Source organism: Ostrea edulis, chromosome 2, assembly GCF_947568905.1.
Source record: "Ostrea edulis chromosome 2, xbOstEdul1.1, whole genome shotgun sequence".
Lineage (NCBI taxonomy): Eukaryota > Metazoa > Mollusca > Bivalvia > Ostreida > Ostreidae > Ostrea > Ostrea edulis.
The window spans coordinates 83,247,042-83,268,741 of NC_079165.1; the positions used below are offsets into that span (position 1 = coordinate 83,247,042).

Consider the following 21,700-nt stretch of genomic DNA (forward strand, 5'->3'; position numbering starts at 1 on the left):
TCTTGGACTTGTTAGATTTGTCTCCCTTGTCCTTTCCATCATCACCCATCAACATCTTCTGCAGTTCTCTTCTCTCTGCCTCTTCTTTCTCATGAGATAGCTGTGTACGAAAAAAATAGCGATTCAAAACTAAAAATACAATTAACAGGAAAAAACACAATTAAAAAGAAAAGTATCAAATTAAAAAGAACAAGAATACTAAAGTCCTAAGAGTTGTGTTCACAAAGAATTCCTACAGTGTAGCATGTACAAATTCAACAAAGTCCCATAACTCCTTTAAGATATGTCAAATCACAATGGAGCACAATATGATCAACTATATATGGTGACTAACAATCCCACAAAATTTGAATAAAATCCGTTGAGTGGTTTCCGAGGAGTTGTGTCCACAAAGTCAAGTGTGACAGATGGATGCACAGACAGACACCAGTATTTCTATGTCCCCTTCCGCTTTGCCCCGGGGGACAAAAATACGAAAAAGAAATTTCCCTGGGATCATTTCTATAAATCAGATGAACGTTCAGAAAGCTGGAGAATTTCTCTGTATGATTGAAGATTTTTGCATAGATTTATTTTTTGCAAAATTTGAGTCAAAATCCTATAGATTTTTATATCGTGTATCAAAATCTTGTAAATCTTTACTTTGTTGCTAAAAGATTTCACAAAAATTTACTTTTGTGAAAAATATTTTGTAAAGCCAGTAGACCTGCAATAGTGCTGAAAAATTATCAACAGCTTACCAAAAAAAACACAACAGAATTACGGTGACAAGTAATGTCAATTCAAATAAGTTCACCAAATGTTTTAAACAAAATAAACACTTATTGCCACTCCATGTGTGTGGTAAAAAATAAAAAATCTATAATCAATGTGCTGTCAATCACATGTGAGCTAGTTTTTGTCGGTCATCTGTCAGCTAATTTTTTATGGGTTTTTTTTTTGGTCAGTCACCTGTGAGCTAGTTTTTTTGTTGGACAGCATACTCTCCAGATTTTTCCCCATTTCCTCAAAATCTGAATCATTATCTGAGCTGGAACCTTCATCAGTAGACAACACTTCCTCTGAGGCTAAAACCCTACAAAGAAATAATCAAAACTGTCACTCAAATGATTCATTATCTTGATATCAGACTGAATTCCATAGTCAGTGAAATTTTTGTACTTAATCAGATTTAAAAATCCAAATTAACCTGTTCTGAAGATCGAATATTCTCTGGCATTCCTCCCTATAACGCTCCTGGTGTTCAGCCACTGAGAACCTGTTTCCTCGAGCAAATTTGCTCATTCCAGCTACAGAAAAAATGCAATTTCTCAATGTTTCCTCTGATCTAAACTCTCTTCTTTTCTATTTCATTTTCTAGTAAATTCTGCAAACCGTGTTTAAACATCAATGTGTGTAATATCCCACCCAGTACTATAGAATATAATCTTTACCTTTTCCCTCCTGTCCAGCTTTAGCTTGTTCAGTTGACATCGTTCTCACCACATCAATGACCTCCCATCGAGACAACTTCTTTATCTGCATATACACATGTAAATAATTTAAATCACATACACACTTTACACATCAATCAGCAAATGGAGCTATATATGTCTCAGAGAATACGACTCAGAATCTGACACTTAGAGAATACGCCTCGGAATCTGACACTTAGAGAATATACCTCAGAATCTGGTACTTGGAACTTCCTAAGCAGTTGTTTAGCGTCCTTCAGGCTGAGTTTCCTTAGGTCAGCGTCTGTTCCTGTGACCGTCTTTTTCTGAGGAGTCTGTTCCTTACCCTCTTCTTTGGGCTGGGGTTTGTTGGGGACCTTGACATAGGAGAACCCCTCCCCACAGCCTGTAGGATCTGCTGCCCCCGTTAAGGTCCAGCAAACACTTCCCTTTCACTGCACTAATGTAGGCTCTTGTCGTGTTCCAAGGAGCAGTTTTCACCTTAAAAAAATGATGTACCAGCAACTTGGAAAATGAAATATCTCAATATAAATGTCGATCCATGCTTATCAATAATTTGTATGATATTGGAGTAAAATAAATGTCGCTCCACACTTAAAAATAGTCTGTACAATTTTTGAGTGATATAAATGTCGCTCCACAATTATCTGTTTATTTTTTGAGTGCCGTTATTTTTGTTTTTACCTCGTCTTCTATTTTAGATTGAGTATCTTCCTCATTGTCATCTTCAGGTGCAAATAATGACTTCTCCCCATAACCAGCATCCTACAAACAACAAGTCTTATCTAATCAATTAATGCTTGTAACACTTAGAAAAAATCCTGAATAAATACTGAAAGATTCTCTCCACATGTTTCACATGTTACTTTTGCTGGATTACCCCAGAATCATATAGTTACATGGGGTCAAACTTAATGAACACCCCCCCCCCCCCCCCCCCCTTCCCCCTTTCCCGTTTGTGGAGAATTTGAATTGGCAAGTTCGGAGGAATTCTTATAATAAAAATCATTAAAAAATACACACACACACCCAAAAAAAAATTAAGGATTTCTGGACTATTAAATTCCCCGACCTTTAGCCTTTGTTCAGCAGCCAGCATGCTGAAGTAGCCACAGCACTGCTCTGGGGATACCATGGCTCTCATCTCCTCCTCTGTCGGTAGTCGGAAGTCTGGCTTCACTACCCACCAGTTAGAGTCCATACCTATAGAGAGGCAATCAATGAAGTAAAACATCAGAGAACATGCTTAATACGACATAGTGAGATTACTACTGAGACAGTCACTTGAGTGAACACGTCTAAATGATGTGGCAAAGTAACAATCTGGTTTGGATTTCTCAAAACAAACCGAAGTCGAAACTTGAACTCAGGTCTGGGATTTTGCTCAAATTTTGGCTGCTCAAAAAGAATACTCAAACTTCAGTTTTGAGATTTTTTTGAGAAATCCAAGCCAGCACATAATCTGTATACCTGTTCTTTTAAAGTCTGCACACAGTTTCAGCCTCTTTCTAATGCTGCTCTCTGAGTGGTTTGGGAAAGCTTTCTTGATGTCATCCATTTTTATTCTCCTTGGATTATCCTTACTTTTCCAAAACAGTCGGTATATGAAGACCTACAACACCATACAATGTATTTACAGTCTGGTGTCACTTACCAGTAATACGAGATTAAATACAAATAAAGCACCTCGCAAGAGTATATGATACACCTGTCTGGAACTTTATGTACACAATACATATCCATGACTGCATACTCCAAGACCAGGTTTGATGAAGTTAAGCCTTACAGTTTACAAGATATGATACATCCTAACCCCCCCCCCCCCCCCCCCCCCCCCCCCCCCCCCATGATTTTAACAACCTTGAATTTGTACTATGTCAGGAGGTTTTTAAGTAAATTTGTACTTTTCTGACCCAGTGGTTCTTGAGAAGATTTCTAAAGGTTTTCTCAATATATTCATCCCCTATTGTGGCCTCAACCTAGCCCCAGGGGTCATGGTTTTAACAAACTTGAATTTGCAATATATCATGAAGCTTTCAAGTAAATTTCAGCTCTTCTACCCCAGTGGTTATTGAGAAGAAGATTTTAAAATGACCCCACCCAATTTTGAATTTTTGTGATCATCTCCCCTTTAAGGAGGCATGACCCTTCATTTGAACAAACTTGAATACCCTTTACCCAAGGATGCTTTTTACCAAGTTTGGTTGAAATTGGCCAAGTAGTTCTGAAGAAGTCAAAAATGTGAAAAGTGTACAGATGAACAGACGGACAATGGGTGATCAGAAGCTTTCAGCTCAAGTGAGCTAAAAAGCTAACAGACTTATGGAAAAGCCCATACCATCATAAGGCCCATAAAAAGACGGACGTACAACAACATAAAATCTCACCTGAAGAAAGTCTCGAATAAAATTGTTTGCCCTTTTGGAGTTTGGACCTGGAACTTCGAACATTGGACATTCCTGGCCTATTGTATAGATCGTGTTCACCTCTCTTATAAAATAACTGAAAACGAAAACAAAACGATTTTAATACACCCGTAGAAAACTGTTTCGTACATACATGGGCATGTAGGTTTAAGAACTCCATTCTCCGCATGTCAAACAGTACTGTTATATTAAAAATTCAGATATGTCAAAATTTCCAAATGCCATGATAATTGAAGAAAAAACACAAACTTTTGTCTGGTTCGGATGATAAGAAAATCTGTGTCTGGCAATTTGTGCTCGTATATAGGTGCCCTAAACATGTTATTCTCAAACGCCTGAATGGAATGACCAGGTACGAGAGTTCCCAGGAATGGAGAGGTGTGGGCATATGACAGCTCTCCATATTTATATGCAGGAGGCTGGGAATCTTTTCCAGGTTTCTAAAACAGAAAAAAAAAGCAAATCAAGCCTGGTGCATCATACTGGATTCTTTTTACATGATGGTGCCTGTATAATACATGCAAGTTTTCGTTAGGGATTATCGTAGTAATAAGTAATTAGTGTTTGGGACATCAAACAAATTCCTGTCATGCTGAACCCACACAAAACTTAATCCAAATTGTACTCACTCTCTTATAGTAGTTTTTTATTTTGGTTGCCATGCCGACTTGCATCAGAAGGGGAGGATACTCTTCAGAATACTCAGCTAAGATAAGTTCCCCATCCATTCCTGACAGGTCCTGGGGTGTTCTCATGAAGAAGATGTCCCCACCCCCAAAGGCCAGTCTCTCCTGCTCTCTCAACTGTAATGTCACAATTCATGGTCAGCTAGGACTGATATGTGGTCATTCAAGAGTGTGACATGCTTAGGCCAAAAATATCAGTTGTTGTGTTCCTGCTAACATTCTGGTACATTGGTAGGAAAAAAATTATATTCTATATAAAGTGCGCACAAAAAAAACCCATTCTGATTACAATCCCTATTTAAGTTACAGATATATTAATACATTGAACATGTGGGGCTCATATTTACTATTAATACAACTTTTAAATATTCTTTGTTATAAATTACCTACAAAGTGTCAACTCAATGATCTCATGAACAAAATGTTCAAAAATTTCTAGGGTAAAGGGTATAATTTAGGGGTTGGTCAGGTTAGTGGAAACACAACAACTTTATTTTAGGCCCTAATGGATAATTTATAGATTATTAAATGAGATATGACTCTAAATATTTTCTTGGTTAAATGAGGTATCTACTAAAAATTGAACAGGCTGCATTAAACTTCTCTGTTGAAATCCTGAAGAACGATAAATACTAGTAAATTATCTTATTCAATTGGCTGCAATTGATTTTAAAACTTTAAATCATACTTTATTTAGACAAAACTGTTACAATACATGTATATAACAATCAATAGTGTGATGCCATAGTATTTTTGTTTTTGGTTGATGAGGTTATTAATTTTTGCGAAATGATGATGATACAGCTATCCTGATTGGTTAAAATTGTTTGTTGATATCTGTAGCATTTTAAAAATGTACTATGACATCACATCACAAGATATAATTCATCCCCCCACCCCCCTAAACAATGAAACAATGTATCATTCAAGATTTTCAAACATCAACTAAAGGAATCAAATAATCAGAAATTACTCTGATATTTTTACGTATGATGCAGATATCAAGAGAAAAATTAAACAGAAAACTTGTGAATGGATACATTGAGTGAATCGACACATTGATGTAGTTTTCCACTCAATATTGAACCTCTGTATCATTGTGAATCTAACAAATTTTGCGTGATAAGCAGATCAATTCAAAGTTCTTGGAACAACTCCATCCAATTTTAGATATTTTTTTTTTAAATAATCACCAATAATATCATTCTGGGACAGAACTCTTTATGAAAGGGCTATGCACGATAAGAGATACTTTTAGTCCAAATCTCTATGTAGGGCTTCAATGTATAGACTGGAGGACTGATGTACAAACCCTGGCCTTCCTTTTGATCTGTTTGATGAGAGGCAGCACTTGGTGAGGGCCAGGAGTAGATATTTGGCCATGAGAATACTTCTTCAGCTGAGGACGGTGGAAGCACCTCAATTTCATTGGACCCATGTGTGTGGGAAAGAAAGGTTGTCTCAACTCCAGGGCGGGGGTGGAATGCTGGAAGAGAAATCTCAACTGTGCGCAACTGTTCCTCAAATTTTTTATTTTGAGAGAAAGATTACTATAGCAATGATTAGGTTACTCCAATACAAAACATTATACAGTGTACGCTTCGAAACAGTGTAGAGCTGGTCAAAATGAATGGACGTGTTACTGACCTGAATAAGACTCGTCCCTATGCCCCCTTTGATGGCACTTTCCAGTAACTTTGGGTTGTAAAACTCATCATTTGAAAGATTAAACGGATCTTTACTCTGCAGGGATGGAGGTTTCTCCTAAAAATAAAACACACTTCACATCAGAAATATTAAAAATCATTCGCATTACCATGTTTACATGTCCTTAATATCACTATCAAATCTACAGCTCAAAGGAATTTAATGTAATCAACTTAAGTGAAATGGCAGACAGACTGCACATTCTTAATACATGTAGTACAGTTACACCTTTAAATGTGTGTAGTACAGTTACACCTTAATGTGTGTAATACAGTTACACTGTGTAGTACAGTTACATCTTAATGTGTGTAGTACAGTTACACCTTAATGTGTGTAGTACAGTTACACTGTGTAGTACAGTTACACCTTAATGTGTGTAATACAGTTACACCTTAATGTGTGTAATACAGTTACATCTTAATGTGTAGTACAGTTACACTGTGTAATACAGTTACACCTTAATGTGTAGTACAGTTACACTGTGTAGTACAGTTACACCTTAATGTGTGTAGTACAGTTACACTGTGTAGTACAGATACACCTTAATGTGTGTAGTACAGTTACACTTTGTAGTACAGTTACATCTTAATGTGTGTAGTACAGTTACATCTTAATGTGTGTAATACAGTTACACTGTGTAGTACAGTTATATCTTAATGTGTGTAGTACAGTTACACTGTGTAGTACAGTTACACCTTAATGTGTGTAGTACAGTTACATCTTAATGTGTGTAATACAGTTACACCTTAATGCGTGTAGTACAGTTACACTGTGTAGTACAGTTACATCTTAATGTGTGTAGTACAGTTACATCTTAATGTGTGTAATACAGTTACACCTTAATGTGTGTAGTACAGTTATATCTTAATGTGTGTAGCACAGTTACACTGTGTAGTACAGTTACACCTTAATGTGTGTAGTACAGTTACACTGTGTAGTACAGTTACATCTTAATGTGTAGTACAGTTACACCTTAATGTGTGTAGTACAGTTACATCTTAATGTGTGTAATACAGTTACACCTTAATGTGTGTAATACAGTTACATCTTAATGTGTAGTACAGTTACACTGTGTAATACAGTTACACCTTAATGTGTGTAGTACAGTTACACTGTGTAGTACAGTTACACCTTAATGTGTGTAGTACAGTTACATCTTAATGTGTGTAGCACAGTTACACTGTGTAGTACAGTTACACCTTAATGTGTGTAGTACAGTTACACCTTAATGTGTGTAGTACAGTTACACCTTAATGTGTGTAATACAGTTACACCTTAATGTGTGTAATACAGTTACACCTTAATGTGTGTAGTACAGTTAGATCTTAATGTGTGTAATACAGTTACACTGTGTAGTACAGTTACACCTTAATGTGTGTAATACAGTTACACTGTGTAATACAGTTACACCTTAATGTGTGTAGCACAGTTATATCTTAATGTGTGTAGCACAGTTACACTGTGTAGTACAGTTACACCTTAATGTGTGTAATACAGTTACACCTTAATGAGTGTAATACAGTTACACCTTAATGTGTGTAGTACAGTTACACTGTGTAGTACAGTTACACCTTAATGTGTGTAATACAGTTACACCTTAATGTGTGTAGTACAGTTACACCTTAATGTGTGTAATACAGTTACACCTTAATGTGTGTAGTACAGTTATATCTTAATGTGTGTAATACAGTTACACTGTGTAGTACAGTTACACCTTAATGTGTGTAGTACAGTTACACCTTAATGTGTGTAGTACAGTTACACCTTAATGTGTGTAGTACAGTTACACTGTGTAGTACAGTTACACCTTAATGTGTGTAGTAGTTACATCTTAATGTGTGTAGCACAGTTACACTGTGTAGTACAGTTACACCTTAATGTGTGTAGTACAGTTACACTTTAATGTGTGTAGTACAGTTACACCTTAATGCGTGTAGTACAGTTACACTGTGTAGTACAGTTACATCTTAATGTGTGTAGTACAGTTACATCTTAATGCATGTAGTACAGTTACACTGTGTAGTACAGTTACACCTTAATGTGTGTAGTACAGTTACACCTTAATGCATGTAGTACAGTTATACCTTAATGTGTGTAGTACAGTTACATCTTAATGTGTTGTATAGTTACACCTTAATGTGTGTAGTACAGTTACATCTTAATGTGTGTAATACAGTTACACCTTAATGTGTGTAGTACAGTTACACCTTAATGTGTGTAATACAGTTGCACCTTAATGTGTGTAATACATTTACACATGAACATACCTCCTCATCTTCTCCATCATCTTTGATGATTCCGGCCTTCCCAAGAAGAAGTTTGGATTTCTTAACCTCTGCCTACAAAATGAAAGCAACAAAAAAATTAGATGTGCTGCTGCATAACAAAGAACAAATTTGTTAAAAAGTTAAATTTATCACTGCTAGTATTAGAAATATAACTAAAGCAAGTATTGCCAGTCCTTAGTAAAATCCAATATTATGGACAAAAGGATAATGATAGATGCAACAGATTAACTAGTGTCTAAAATCTAATTCAAACTGGGAACTTATAGGATTTAAAATCACTTTACCTACTACCATATCTAGCATTGTAGATTCATGGCATTAAACATGCATCTTCCTTTGTAGTAACATGGCATTAAATGTACCTTCTTGTTAGGATATAACATTAAACTTAAACACACCTCCTCCTATGTAGGATGTGACATTAAACATACCTTCTCCTTTTTGACTGGTTATTAAACATATCTTCTCCTTCTTGACTGGTTATTAAACATACTTTCTCCTTTTTGATTGGTTATTAAACATACCTTCTCCTTTTTGACTGGTTATTAAACATACCTTCTCCTATTTGACTGGTTATTAAACATACCTTCTCCTATTTGACTGGTTATTAAACATACCTTCTCCTTTTTGACTGGTTATTAAACATACTTTCTCCTTTTTGACTGGATATTAAACATACCTTCTCCTTTTTGACTGGTTATTAAACATACCTTCTCCTTTTTGATTGGTTATTAAATGTGCCTTCTCCTTTCTGACTGGTTATTAAACATACCTTCTCCTATTTGACTGGTTATTAAACATACCTTCTCCTTTTTGACTGGTTCTGCACTTTTTTCATTGGGATCCTTGTCCTCAGGGATCTCCAGAATAATGTTGTCATCATTGGGATCCAGTGTCAACACAGGTGGTGAAGGGATCTTCTCCATGTTCTATAAACGTCATAGCCAATGATCAAACTGACCAACACCTGTATTACTATAACCGCATCTCCGCGGAGTAAGAAGGAGCATATATCACACCATGGTAGACTTACCTCTGCATCCCAGATGATGTCATCTTCCCACCTCCTGTACAGGAGATCTCGGTTCTCAATAGGAAAAATGGAATACCAAACCTCCTTGTCTTTATTGTGGTCTAATCCATCAGGACCTGAAATAAAAAAACAAAACACATATTACATATTTGTACATACTTTACTGATTATTATGTGGTAAGGTTGCATTATGATGTGAATACTGATCTGTCACCTGTGTGAGGCTGTCCAGGTTTATATATCGGGGAGATCCCTGGAATGGTTTTGGAATAACCGGATGTCATGAAGTTTGACATTTTCGGAGACATTCCTGATGATGGAGTTTGACCAGCTGACAAGCAAAACAAAAAGAAAAAGAAAAAACCAAATTACGGATCTGAACAACCTCAGCATAGTAAAATAAACATCATCAGCACTTCCAAATACATACAACATTAAACATGAAACAATTGCCTACAGAGGGCCTGTCTTACTCTGTTGTGTGAACATGGTAGCAGTTCTGTACTGAGTGCTTGGTATCCAGCCCGCAGATAAAGCTTTCTGTTTCTGTGATTGGAGAATTTTCTGCTTCACATCCTCACCATTCCAGATGATGTCATCCTCCCAGTTCAGTTGAGTGACCATTAAGAACGCCTCTGGATTTACCTTCAGATCTTCTACTTCTTTTTTGTCTGTCTCAATCTGCTCTTTCTGTAACATTCAGTGTAAAACTAAAAATATTATATAAGTACATATATATTAAGTTTTGTAAACATCTACTGGGTGCCGGTAAAAGAAGTACTAATATTGCAATAATCTCTGAATTGGGTAGATATCCTATGTTCTGCTCTATAATCCAAAGTATTTTACTATATTGGCATAGACTTGAGAATTGCCCAGAATCATCCCTGTTATACAGTGCTTATACAGAGAATATCAATCTGAATTCATATAATATAAATTGTTGGCACAAAAACGTTAATTATTTTAAGGAAAAAAAGGGCATTTTGGTACCCAATTGTAAAAATCTCAAATTCTCATTTTTCAAAAAACAAATGAAGAATCAGGTACGGAAACAATTTTTACTTTACTGGTCAAAACGACGTGAAGAGGGTCAGAAATCAGGAAAACTCACAACATATTTTTCGTATAAAGAAAACTTTACTATGGAAAGTTATATATTTTTAGAATCCCTAGAATTAAGAAAAACTCTATGTAGATTTCGAATTAGTGCACATGACCTTCGAATTGAAAGAGGAAGATATGAATTTACAAAAACCAATTCTGGCCAGAAGATTTCTTTAGAAAGAAACAAAAGAATATGTGAATTATGTAACCTTAATTGTGTTGAAGATGAATTTCATTTCCTTACTGATTGCCCATTCTATGTTGAAGAGAGAAATATGTTTTTTAATGGTATATACAAGCTCAACAAAAATTTTATCTATCTAACAAATAAGGACAAATTTACTTGGTTGATGATTAATGAAGACAAACCAGTAATTGTCAAATTGAGTGAATATTTAGTGCAAACTTTCAGAAAAAGAAGTGATGCTTTAAAACTGCAAAAATCATTATAGTTTATTATTCATATATTGGTATAATACTGATACTGTCCATCCACTTGTATATATACATGATTAGCAATTCATATATGTTTGTACTTGTTTCCCCAACATGCTGCATCCACACGCAGTTTGCAGTCTCTGTAACCTGTAGTTAATGTTGTAAACTTTCTTTCTTTTTTGAATTTCCTTCATTATAAAATGTCTTACTGTTATGCCCTCTGGGCCCAAAATTGGAATAAACTTATCTTATCTTATCTTATCTATTAAACTTATCAAAATTTCAGATGTTGTGTTTTCCAAAACACATTTCCACATCAAAATATTAATTCTATTGAAAAACAATTCTGCATTCCAAATATCATCTAATCCAAAACAAAAAAATTTTGTGGATCCAAACAAATTTTAATTAGACAAATTCACTGTATGCAGTGCATGAATAGAAAATTATACTGCATGTTGCAAGTGATTTAAGTAACGCCAGCTTACTGGTTTCAGCTTGAATCCGTAGTCAAAGTCTTCTCCCGATTCATCTACCCCCAGTAAATCATACCAGTACTGGGCGGGACCGAAGCGCCATGGGGCAATCTTCAAACCCCCACTCTCCTCCTTGCCCTTAGTTGTGGTCCCAGTCACTGACTTACGCTCCAAGGGCTTCAGAAGCATCTCCTAAATGAAGCAAGAGGAGTTTAAAACTTCTACAATCTTATAACATCTAATGCAATTTATTTGTCTGTTATCATTTTACCTCTCCCTAAACATAAATGTAACTATAGTTAAAAGTTTCAATATATCTCCACCTCACTGTCAACATTTCTAAAAACAAACGGTTGATTACAATTTATGTAAAGCTAAGATTCTTTCACCTCATCATCAGGTAGACATTCCTCTACTTTTGGCAGCCTTCCAAAGTTCAGTTTCATAGTTTCCACCTCCTCGTCCTCCTCTCCCTCACTGCTGATTTCATCAGCTGAACTCTCTCCCTCAGAGGAGGCCTGGTGAGTTTTCTGGTAATTCTCCGCCTCAGCAATGACTCTCTCCAATGGAGTCAGTGACAAACGATGTTCTTCTAGTCTGGCTTTCCTATCTGAAACATGAATAATGCAATATATTCAAAACAATGGCCACTACATTGTCAGAGAAATTCAATGATAAGAAAGTCCAGTGTTTTATCCAGATTTTATATATTACTACCCATTTCATACTCAATGGAAATTTTTTAGAATGAAGTCATAAGCTTCCAGGGGAGAGGGGTGGGTTGAGGGACATCCTCAGATTATAATATCTCAAAACAGGCATATAAATTGATTGATTACTGAGTTGTATCTATATTGTAAGACTTTGATAATAATAAAAACAAGAGGTCCACAGGCCTTATCACTTACCTGAGTACTAGTAAAAAGTATCACTACTCACAAGGCCAATGAAATCTAGAAAAACATCTCCTGTTCTGAATATCTAAGCTAAATTCTTATGTTCAGCAACAGTATAAAACAATATGTGTTCTTAAAACTTCAATGCCCTCAAAAGTGCATACACTGATGAAAGGCTTTACATAATATGTGTATCAACATTAAAAGATACGACCAATTTGGACCCATCTCAGAGTCAAAACCCTGGGTTGTGAAATTCACCATTTTTTGTAAATCCTTTTCTGCTATTCCTAAGTATGCATTTAGATTTTATACAGTATCAGCAAACTTACACATAAATACTATATACTATGTTTGGCCCCACCCTGGGGTCAGAACCCCTACCCCGGAGATCATGAAATCTACAATTTTGGTAAAGGCATTCCTACAAAAACTATGCATTTAGTTTTTCTTACACATGTGCAGTTCTAGAGAAGAAGATTTTTGAAAATTGGTCAACTTTGGGCAGTTTTTGTCCTGTTCCTAGGGCCGCAGGGGTGCAGGAGTCCTGAAATTTACAATGTATGTCCCCCTTGTCCCAAGGATGCTCCATACCAAATTTGAAAAGAATTGGAATAGCGGTTATCAAGAAGAAGTTAAAAATGTTCAATTGTTAACACACAACGGACGACAACCAATTGCAATACATGTAGGTCACTTGAGTTTACTCAGGTGACCTAAAAGGGACTTAGAATATATAAAAAATGAAATTTGTTAAAATTCTCATATAATTTTGTGTAGTTTCTACAAATGAAGGGAAATTTTTACCCGTGGAAGGGGAAATATTCATAAGTTATCAAAAGGTGAAAGATACCCTTAACAGGTAGTAAAAAGAACCTAAATAAATCTCTGGCTGAGCCACACAAATCTCTCACCTTCCTCTGATGAGTCTCTCTGATTGTCTTTATCATCATCTGATGGTTTCTTTTTCTTCTTTCTTTTGTATAAGTGATGGACATATTGCGGTCTAAACAACCGGGAAAACCTTAACACCTACAAATAAAAAGTTCAGGTTTTCATTTTATGTTTGTGCACTGTTTAACTTCAGTTACAAGACAACACACCTAATTCTTCCCCTTAGACTCCATCACTTCACTAGTAACAGTAACCACAGCACATTCTAATGAAATTCCTAAATTCACAACTTGATCATAACTCTATGGTTTTAAAAGCTCTGATACTGTACATTCTTTATTTTATGTAAGTACTAAATATCGCAAAATGACTCATGGACGTTAAATCGCGAGAATATTAATTCACGAGTACTCTGTTGATTTAGAGTTTTTACATGTATTTCAGTAATACAAAAGTAAAAGCAAATAATTTTATTTCATGAGTGATGCTCCTTGTGAAATTACGCGATAATTAATTCCTAGCGCATAATTAGGAATGTACAGTATCTTAGATATAGGATTTTAAATGCAAATATTCTGTATATGATCAACAGTAGTGATGCCCATTGCTTTGCAGACCCATTTAATTTCTCTTGATGTAACTGAAGGCCCACCTGTGCATGCCTGAATTCAGGGAACAATGCAGCGACATCTATTTTACTCAGTTCTGGGGGTAGCATAGCAGCCAGAGGGGTGGTAGCCTTAGATTTGTCAGGACTGCTCTGAGGGGAAGACCTGTCAGCAAGCAATTTAGTAGTGCCGTCATCGGTCTTCAGTGCTTTTGGGACCCATGATGGCGGAGGCATCAATTTTACATCTTTCTCATCATCATCATCATCATCATAGTCATCCTCTTCTGCACTTGCTGTGTAGAAACACAATGACAAAAAGTCCATCATTTACAGAATCAATCTCACTATACCACAACTGACCTGCTTATAACAAATGAATCTTAAATAAAATCCATATTGTTCTTAAAAAGAAATAGCATAAATCATTCTTTACAGACAGCATTTTACTTTTTGAACAAGAGGCCCAAGGGCCTAGAATCGCTCTTCTGATAAATTGTACAACCCCACCATTTCTATTCTTAGCCTCTTAGTATTCTAAATCTTTAGTTAAATCCTAAGAATTCAAAAAAAGTAGGTCAATGTGACCTACTTTTTGGTTTACACATTTTGAGAACCCAAGAAGTATCAACTGACAAAGTTTGATGATTTTAAGCCAATTAGTATCTGAATATTGAAATATAGCTCTCAAATTCCAATCGTAGGTCATGGTGACCTACTTTTTGGTCAGCGAACTCCGAACATGCAAGACCCATCAACTGACAAAGTTTGATGACTGTAGGTCAAATAGTATCTGAAATATATAAATATGGCCGTCAAATTCCAAAAGTAGGTCAAGGTGACCTACTTTTTCGTCAACACCCTTCAAACATGCAAGACCCAACAACTGACAAAGTTTGATGACTGTAGGTTAAATAGTACCTGAAATATATAAATATAGGTGTCCAATTCCAAAAGTAGGTCAAGTTGACTTACTTTTTGGTCGAAACCCTTCGAACATGCAAGACCCATCAACTGACAAAGTTTGATGACTGTAGGTCAAATAGTATTTGAAATATATAAATATAGCCGTCAAATTCCAAAAGTAGGTCAAGGTGACCTACTTTTTGGTCGACACACTCCGTTGACTCAAGATGCATCAACTGTCAAAGTTTGATGATTGTAGGTCAATTAGTGACTGAAATATATAAATATAACTGTCAAATGCCAAAAGTAGGTCACAGTGACCTACTTTTTGGTTGATACACTCCGAAGACTCAAGATGCATCAACTGACAAAGTTTGATGATTGTAGGTCAAATAGTGTCTGAAATACAGTAATTTAGCTGTCAAATACCAAAAGTAGGTCACGGTGACCTACTTTTTGTTCGACACAAACCGAAGACTGAAGACGCATCAACTGACAAAGTTTGATGATCCTAGGTTTTACAGTGCCCAAAATATGCATCTAAAATTGAAAATGTGAAATTTGAATATCTGCAAAATTCAAAAAGTAGGTCACTGTGACCTACTTTTTTTATAAATATGTGTCAAGGCCTCAAGATGCATCAACTTACAAGATTTGATGATTCTAAACCTCTCGGTATTTGAAATAACAACTTAAAATATATCTATAAATGATAAGCTATAAAATTCAGAAAGTAGGTCACGGTGACCTATTTTTCAGTTGACGCATTTCAAGGTCCCATGATCCACCAACTGACAAGTTTTGATGATCATAGGCTTCAAAGTGTCCAAGATATGCATCAAAATTAATTTTAAAATAAATACCTGCAAAATTCAAAAAGTAGGTCACCGTGACCTACTTTTGAGACAACTTGACACAAGGTCCTAAGATGCATCAACTGTCAAAATTTGATGATCCTAGTCCTTATAATGACTAAAATGTCTAAGATTTAAGGAATTTAAAATTTTTTTTAATTTAGGTCAACTTTGAAGTGACCTTGAGACCACGTCCTTTGCCCCAGGGTAATGCCTTGAACAATTTTTAATCTACAACATATCCTCATCCTTATGTGTAAGTTTGGTGATAATCTGCCCTGTGGTTCTTGAGAAGAAGATTTTTTAGCAACCACTACTTTTGTTTGTATTTTCCTGATTATCTCCCCTTGTTAAAGGGTCACATCCCTCTATTTAGTATGTATGAAAGCCCTTGGGCCAATGATACCCTGTAACAAATTTGAAAAAAATTGGCCAAGGGGTTCTTGAGTTATAGCCCTTTTTCTAAAAAGTTTACACACACCGCACAAATGGCCATAGCATTAGCTCTTTGAGCCTTTGGCTCAGAAGAGCTAAAAATTCAGTGCATCCAACGTCAGAGCAATGTACATTATATACATATGACACAGACAGGTGATACATTATATGCACACAATACTGTAAACCAACTTTTTATACACATGCATGAAATATCAACGAGATTCATGAGCAGTTTTGACTCACAGATATCTAATGTCACAGACCCAACATCCATTTTTAAAAAAAAATAGTAACAAGATTCTTCACACAAAGCCAACTATTTCAATTCTAAATAGAATACTCAGTTTTGAATGAATTTTAAAGGTAAGATAAATACGTGGAATTATTTTCCAAAGTTCTTTTTTACGGTACTAATATTTAAAGTAGAACCCTCTTAAAGGGACTGACTCACGATTTCCCCAAAAATTTTGTTTTTCACTTTTAATGATCAAAACCTACTGTCTAATGTGTTTAAAAGATTTCGAATAAAAATTAAGGTTATACATTATCGCAGAGGCTCATTGTAGAAAGAATGTTATTTGTTTTGTAAACAAAGATCGTAGTATGTTATTGTTTACGAAATTTTCAAAAGAAATCGATATCGATCTATTAAAGTTTATTATATCTTTCACATTTCAAGCATTCTTTGGGTAGAATGTGTCATCTAAAAGTTAAAATTTCTAACTATGGAAAATTAAGATGCTTTATATTATAAAATTAATATTTCACTGTTTTGTTTGTATACATAAAGACTTGAGTCTTTGTTTACATAACACAGATTTATGGCTAAAATATTGCTTTTATTCTTGCATTCAGAAGGTCAAAATTTTGGATGTCAACATTAAATGAGTTATATTTTTAATGTTTAACATCAAAAATGCAAAATATTTTTTTCAAAAATTGTGAACCAGTCCCTTTAAAGTGATGTTTCATTTTCCAAGCTATTGCATCACAATAAGCAATTCACATATGATCTTAGTTTTCATACAAAAATAGGTCTCACTGAATGTTGTAACATATATTTGCTTTTTCCTTTCAAATGATGTGGGTATAATAATTTACTATTGAATATATAAAATGAAATGTTAAGCATTTCGTATTTTTATAAAAATGGACACATAACTGTTCACAAAAACAAAAAGTAAGTACTCAGTTAATCAGTATACACAATAAATAAATGGTATCGTAACACTTTATTGAACAAGATAGTGACAGTCTATATTTATAAGGTCTTGCTATATTAGTAGATTCCAGGGTTCACTAATTACAACTTTGATTGAATTTTAAACTTCCTCTACACAAGGAGTAATTAGGTGTTTCACACCAGCAAGACATGGGAAGCTGTCTCATTGCTGCAATAATGTAGCCCTATCCGATTTTTTCTTTTATTCCAACGTTTTCGGGATTTAAAAAAAAAATTGCAGAGGGCTACATTATTGCAGCTAGGTGTCTCAGTGCATTGGAGCATTACTAATCCTGTACCTGTGACACTTCAGTGGAAGTTTCCAGTTCTCCTGGCTACTTTGTATACCCACAGGTAATTAAGGACTTCACTAGTCTGAAGACAGCAAATTTGAAGTATGAAGAAAAAATGGACAGGGTTTTCACATCATGATAAAGAGGTTTTGCATCAAATACCACATTAAGAGTGTTCTGCTGTGTCAGAATCACACAGCAACTCAAAGTGACCTACCCTTGTTTCAAGAATACTGATCCCAATTCTTTAATATTGTGAATTTGACTTTGCTCTACATTTGTGGAATGTTGTGACTTATATAGTGTAAATTATCTTACATTTTTTATTTCAGAAAAATTATGTTCAAATTAGACACAACTTTCCATTTTAATGACATTTGAAGAATGGATTTTAATTGTTACAGACTAGTTTTTCATTGACCATTTGTGAATAGAAAATGATGCATATAATAGCTGGTTTACAGTACATTGCAAAGGTGATATATTACGAATATTTGACGGGCAATACATACCTTTCCTGGGTATGGCGAGGCCTTGCATGGCTTCCTTCACTTTCTCCGTTTCATCGTCCACAGTCTCGCTGATGTCTGAATAATCAACAGCAGTAGGGGACTTGGCGGTGAAATCTTCTGTATGATAATATAAATAGCATACTGTATGTATACACAAAGAGAACTAAAATACATGCCAAGAAAATCAGGTGTGGCATTTTAATATAGCTACTGGTATTGTAATTTACATGTATGAGAGAATGAGTTACCTCTGCCTGCAGTCATGCTAAATTGGAGCATTGTGTGAATTTTATTCCAGTCAGTTGCTAATACAGAGTATCATGTGTAGTCCAGTTCTACTTTCTTTTTTTTTTTTTTTTTATAAACAAATACAGAAATCACAGGCAAGCTTTCATTACAGAAAACTAAAACACTGGATCAAAACTGAAAGTTACATGCCAATACTTCAAAGGTCATCAGAGAAAAGCAGTGTGGATACAGACAACATATACCACTCTACTTTCCATGGTGGAAAAAAAAGGTAAATACAAAAATGGAGATGAAGTTTGCCAGTCTGTACCTGACGCACTGTCATAGTAATCGTCTCTGTCTTCATCCTGGTTCTCTGTGATCTCCTTAACCATCACACCAATACCACCCAGGGAACTCAACGAGCCAAGGTGTCTTTTAGATTCCTAATGATAAACAAGAAACCATAAAGTATTTACATCTGCACAAAGATACTCCCTAAAGTTTTGACATTAAGACGTCAAATATGACTCAATCAATGCCCTATACCTCATCCAGAAAATCCTCTGTCAGGTCACCTTTCTCGTCGATGTTGCCAAAGAGAAATCCAGTCAGGGAGGACATGGTCTGATGGCTGTCCATGAGATCGTGTTCATCCTCGCTGTCCATCTTGCTGAGATGAAGCCTCTGTCAGAGTGTAATAATCACATTAAATTTCCAATATAATGAGTGGCATATCGGATTGCTGGAGAATCCATAGAAATTGGTTCTGGTATGCAATATTCTGTTGGTCTCACCTACAAATTGGGAAACATAAATATCAGTGGCTAGATATTGAAATGAAGATCCAATTAAACAAAATTATGCTTAATGTTCACAAAGGTTTTCTACATCATTACAAACCACAAGCAGGGTTATCCATCATTTCAAATGTTACCGTGTTGCAGATTGTTTAATTTTTGTTTAAATATGTAGATAACATTAAATATTAAATTACATTATTATCAAAGTACACCGAATTAATCATATCTAAAGTTAACACTCATTACATTAAAGAGGCAATAGCTGTGAATGTGATGGCAACCTTTTTTTCTAAAAATCTCTCAGTGTCATAGGAAAATCAATTAATGACTGATAATTTGTACAAAAACAAGAGACACCTAATAAAACTATGTTAGATAACTGCTTTTAGTGTAAAGAAATATATAAGGAAGAATTATTGTCTTGAAAGACAATAATTGTCTTGAAAGACAATAATTATTTAATCTTAATCAACAAAATTATATATTCATGGGGCTGCTTTGCCGTTAGAAAGTGTTTGAAATGATTAAATTATACTGGTGTTATTACTGAAATATATAAAATAGAACAATTTTCATTGAATGAACTAGAATATCAAGTACATGTTCTAGCGATGTGTATCCCTTGTAAACTCAGATGGTGAAATGAATTTTAAGGGATTGAAACTGAGGGATAAATTGTCTTCTGTCAAAGAAGGCCTATCATTTTCTTTATGTCTTTTCCCTCCCCTAAGATCTATTTCAACAATTCAAAATTAAGTGGCTGGCAGTGTTCCATTTACACCTACTTAATTTAAAACTGTGTGTAGTATCAGGGGAGGTGTACTCATTTATGTAATATCACCTCTCTGAAACATGCACCACTGTCCCTTACTATTTAAATAGAATTATTCTTTCTAGTATGTTGCCCTAGTTTTCTTCACGATCGGCGGGAATCTTACTGTGTTGTTATTTATTTTCTGTGTCACGTACTGTGTGGGGAGAAAATTGCACTGTGTCGGAGCCGCACAATAAAAACGCTGCTGGAGAACCCTGCACAAGCAAATTATACAACCCTCTCCTCATTCACCCATGGTGCAATACTGTACTCATAAAATTTGCTCACCTCATTAGTATTTTTTTTTTAGCTAATACGAGTCCAGCAGAATCAGTTCATGACCTTATGATATCCAACCACAGTTTTGGTTGAAAATGTTTTATATTTAACAAAATCAACAAACAACAATATTAGCTGATTATCACTATTATCAGATCTATGTGTCTCTATCTGTTTACATCCAAATATTCAATATCTATACTGTATACCTGTGGTATAAATCATAAAACTATTACAAAATTCAAGCAGTTGCGAATCAATCTATTAATAAAATATAGTATGAAACTAAACTTGTAGGCTATACTCTTTTTTTTTTTAATAATCATTTTAAATGAAAAATAGATCGAAACTTTCTATCTCAGCCTACATTAACATAAAGAATAAATGCATATCTTTATGAGAAACAAATTATATACTACATCCTTACATCGTAAATGTTGCAAATCTTCAACTTTGACAAACTGATACTCTACTTTAACAATTTGACGCCATTTTGAGTTCATAACAAATGAAACCATAATCAGTCAAAACACCAAAATCCGGAAAAGTAGTTAAGGAGACGACGATACTTTATGGAAATTTATATTTCCCTGGTTTTGATCGGGAAATACCGTTATTACGAGAGAGAGAGAGAGAGAGAGAGAGAGAGAGAGAGCGCAGTAGGAGTGTGTAAAGTGAGGACAGAAATTGCACTATGAGGACATTAATTGTCCTCACAATTACATCCCTATATATATGTGACCTACAGCATGTGAAAGATGCAGATTCAAAATATTAGATTAGTGAGGACAAGTGGTGTGAGGACATGTTGTTACTAATCATGCTTCTCTTGGTCTAAATCCCCTTTTTCATAATTCGAAAGTATGTTCTCTTCTACACATTGTACGGACTTCCTCACTTAGCTAGTAGGTTTGGTCGGAGAGAGAGAGAGAGAGAGAGAGAGAGAGATACGCCGGGTTTATAAATGTGCTATACCCACACCTCAGTATAACAGAACACTTATTCACTGAATGTGAGTAGGGTAGAGCTCTCTTTCATCAAACCATTGACATGAAGTACTCCCCTCGGGCAAGCCCAAGGGCAATCTCTACCCAGAGTTCCGTGCGGGCTATTGGGCAGCTTGCGTAACGCGCCATCTGGTGAGAGAATGACCCAAATGGAGGATAGTTCATGTCGTGCGATCCTAATCCTACTAATTAGACTATAGTTTTATTAAGTGTACTTACTAAGTGTCTTCATAGAGCAGGTACTGAAATCACGACAATAAACCATCACCTCAAACAAACCGCTCACCAGCTCTTCAGCAGGAACAAAGAGAACAGCATCTTCACTGGTCAAG

The 21,700-nt window shown here is 35.3% G+C and overlaps 1 protein-coding gene across 1 annotated transcript in view; it reads right to left on the reverse strand.

The window, feature by feature from the left end:
• The window catches only part of LOC125679705 (transcription initiation factor TFIID subunit 1-like), a 30,540-nt gene extending 9,524 nt beyond the window's left edge, over window positions 1–21,016 (reverse strand). The window contains 27 exon segments of the mRNA XM_056153497.1: window positions 2–100; window positions 952–1,075; window positions 1,190–1,289; window positions 1,434–1,518; window positions 1,664–1,858; window positions 1,860–1,934; window positions 2,139–2,219; window positions 2,527–2,657; window positions 2,925–3,066; window positions 3,842–3,956; window positions 4,130–4,320; window positions 4,510–4,683; window positions 5,879–6,052; window positions 6,214–6,330; window positions 8,541–8,612; window positions 9,365–9,490; window positions 9,595–9,710; window positions 9,809–9,925; window positions 10,068–10,284; window positions 11,628–11,807; window positions 12,005–12,225; window positions 13,426–13,543; window positions 14,058–14,308; window positions 18,238–18,354; window positions 18,797–18,911; window positions 19,015–19,262; window positions 20,789–21,016. Coding sequence (XP_056009472.1) covers window positions 2–100; window positions 952–1,075; window positions 1,190–1,289; window positions 1,434–1,518; window positions 1,664–1,858; window positions 1,860–1,934; window positions 2,139–2,219; window positions 2,527–2,657; window positions 2,925–3,066; window positions 3,842–3,956; window positions 4,130–4,320; window positions 4,510–4,683; window positions 5,879–6,052; window positions 6,214–6,330; window positions 8,541–8,612; window positions 9,365–9,490; window positions 9,595–9,710; window positions 9,809–9,925; window positions 10,068–10,284; window positions 11,628–11,807; window positions 12,005–12,225; window positions 13,426–13,543; window positions 14,058–14,308; window positions 18,238–18,354; window positions 18,797–18,911; window positions 19,015–19,134 — 3,573 coding nt within the window. The 5' untranslated portion in view covers window positions 19,135–19,262; window positions 20,789–21,016.
• Between the last annotated feature and the right edge of the window lie 684 nt (window positions 21,017–21,700).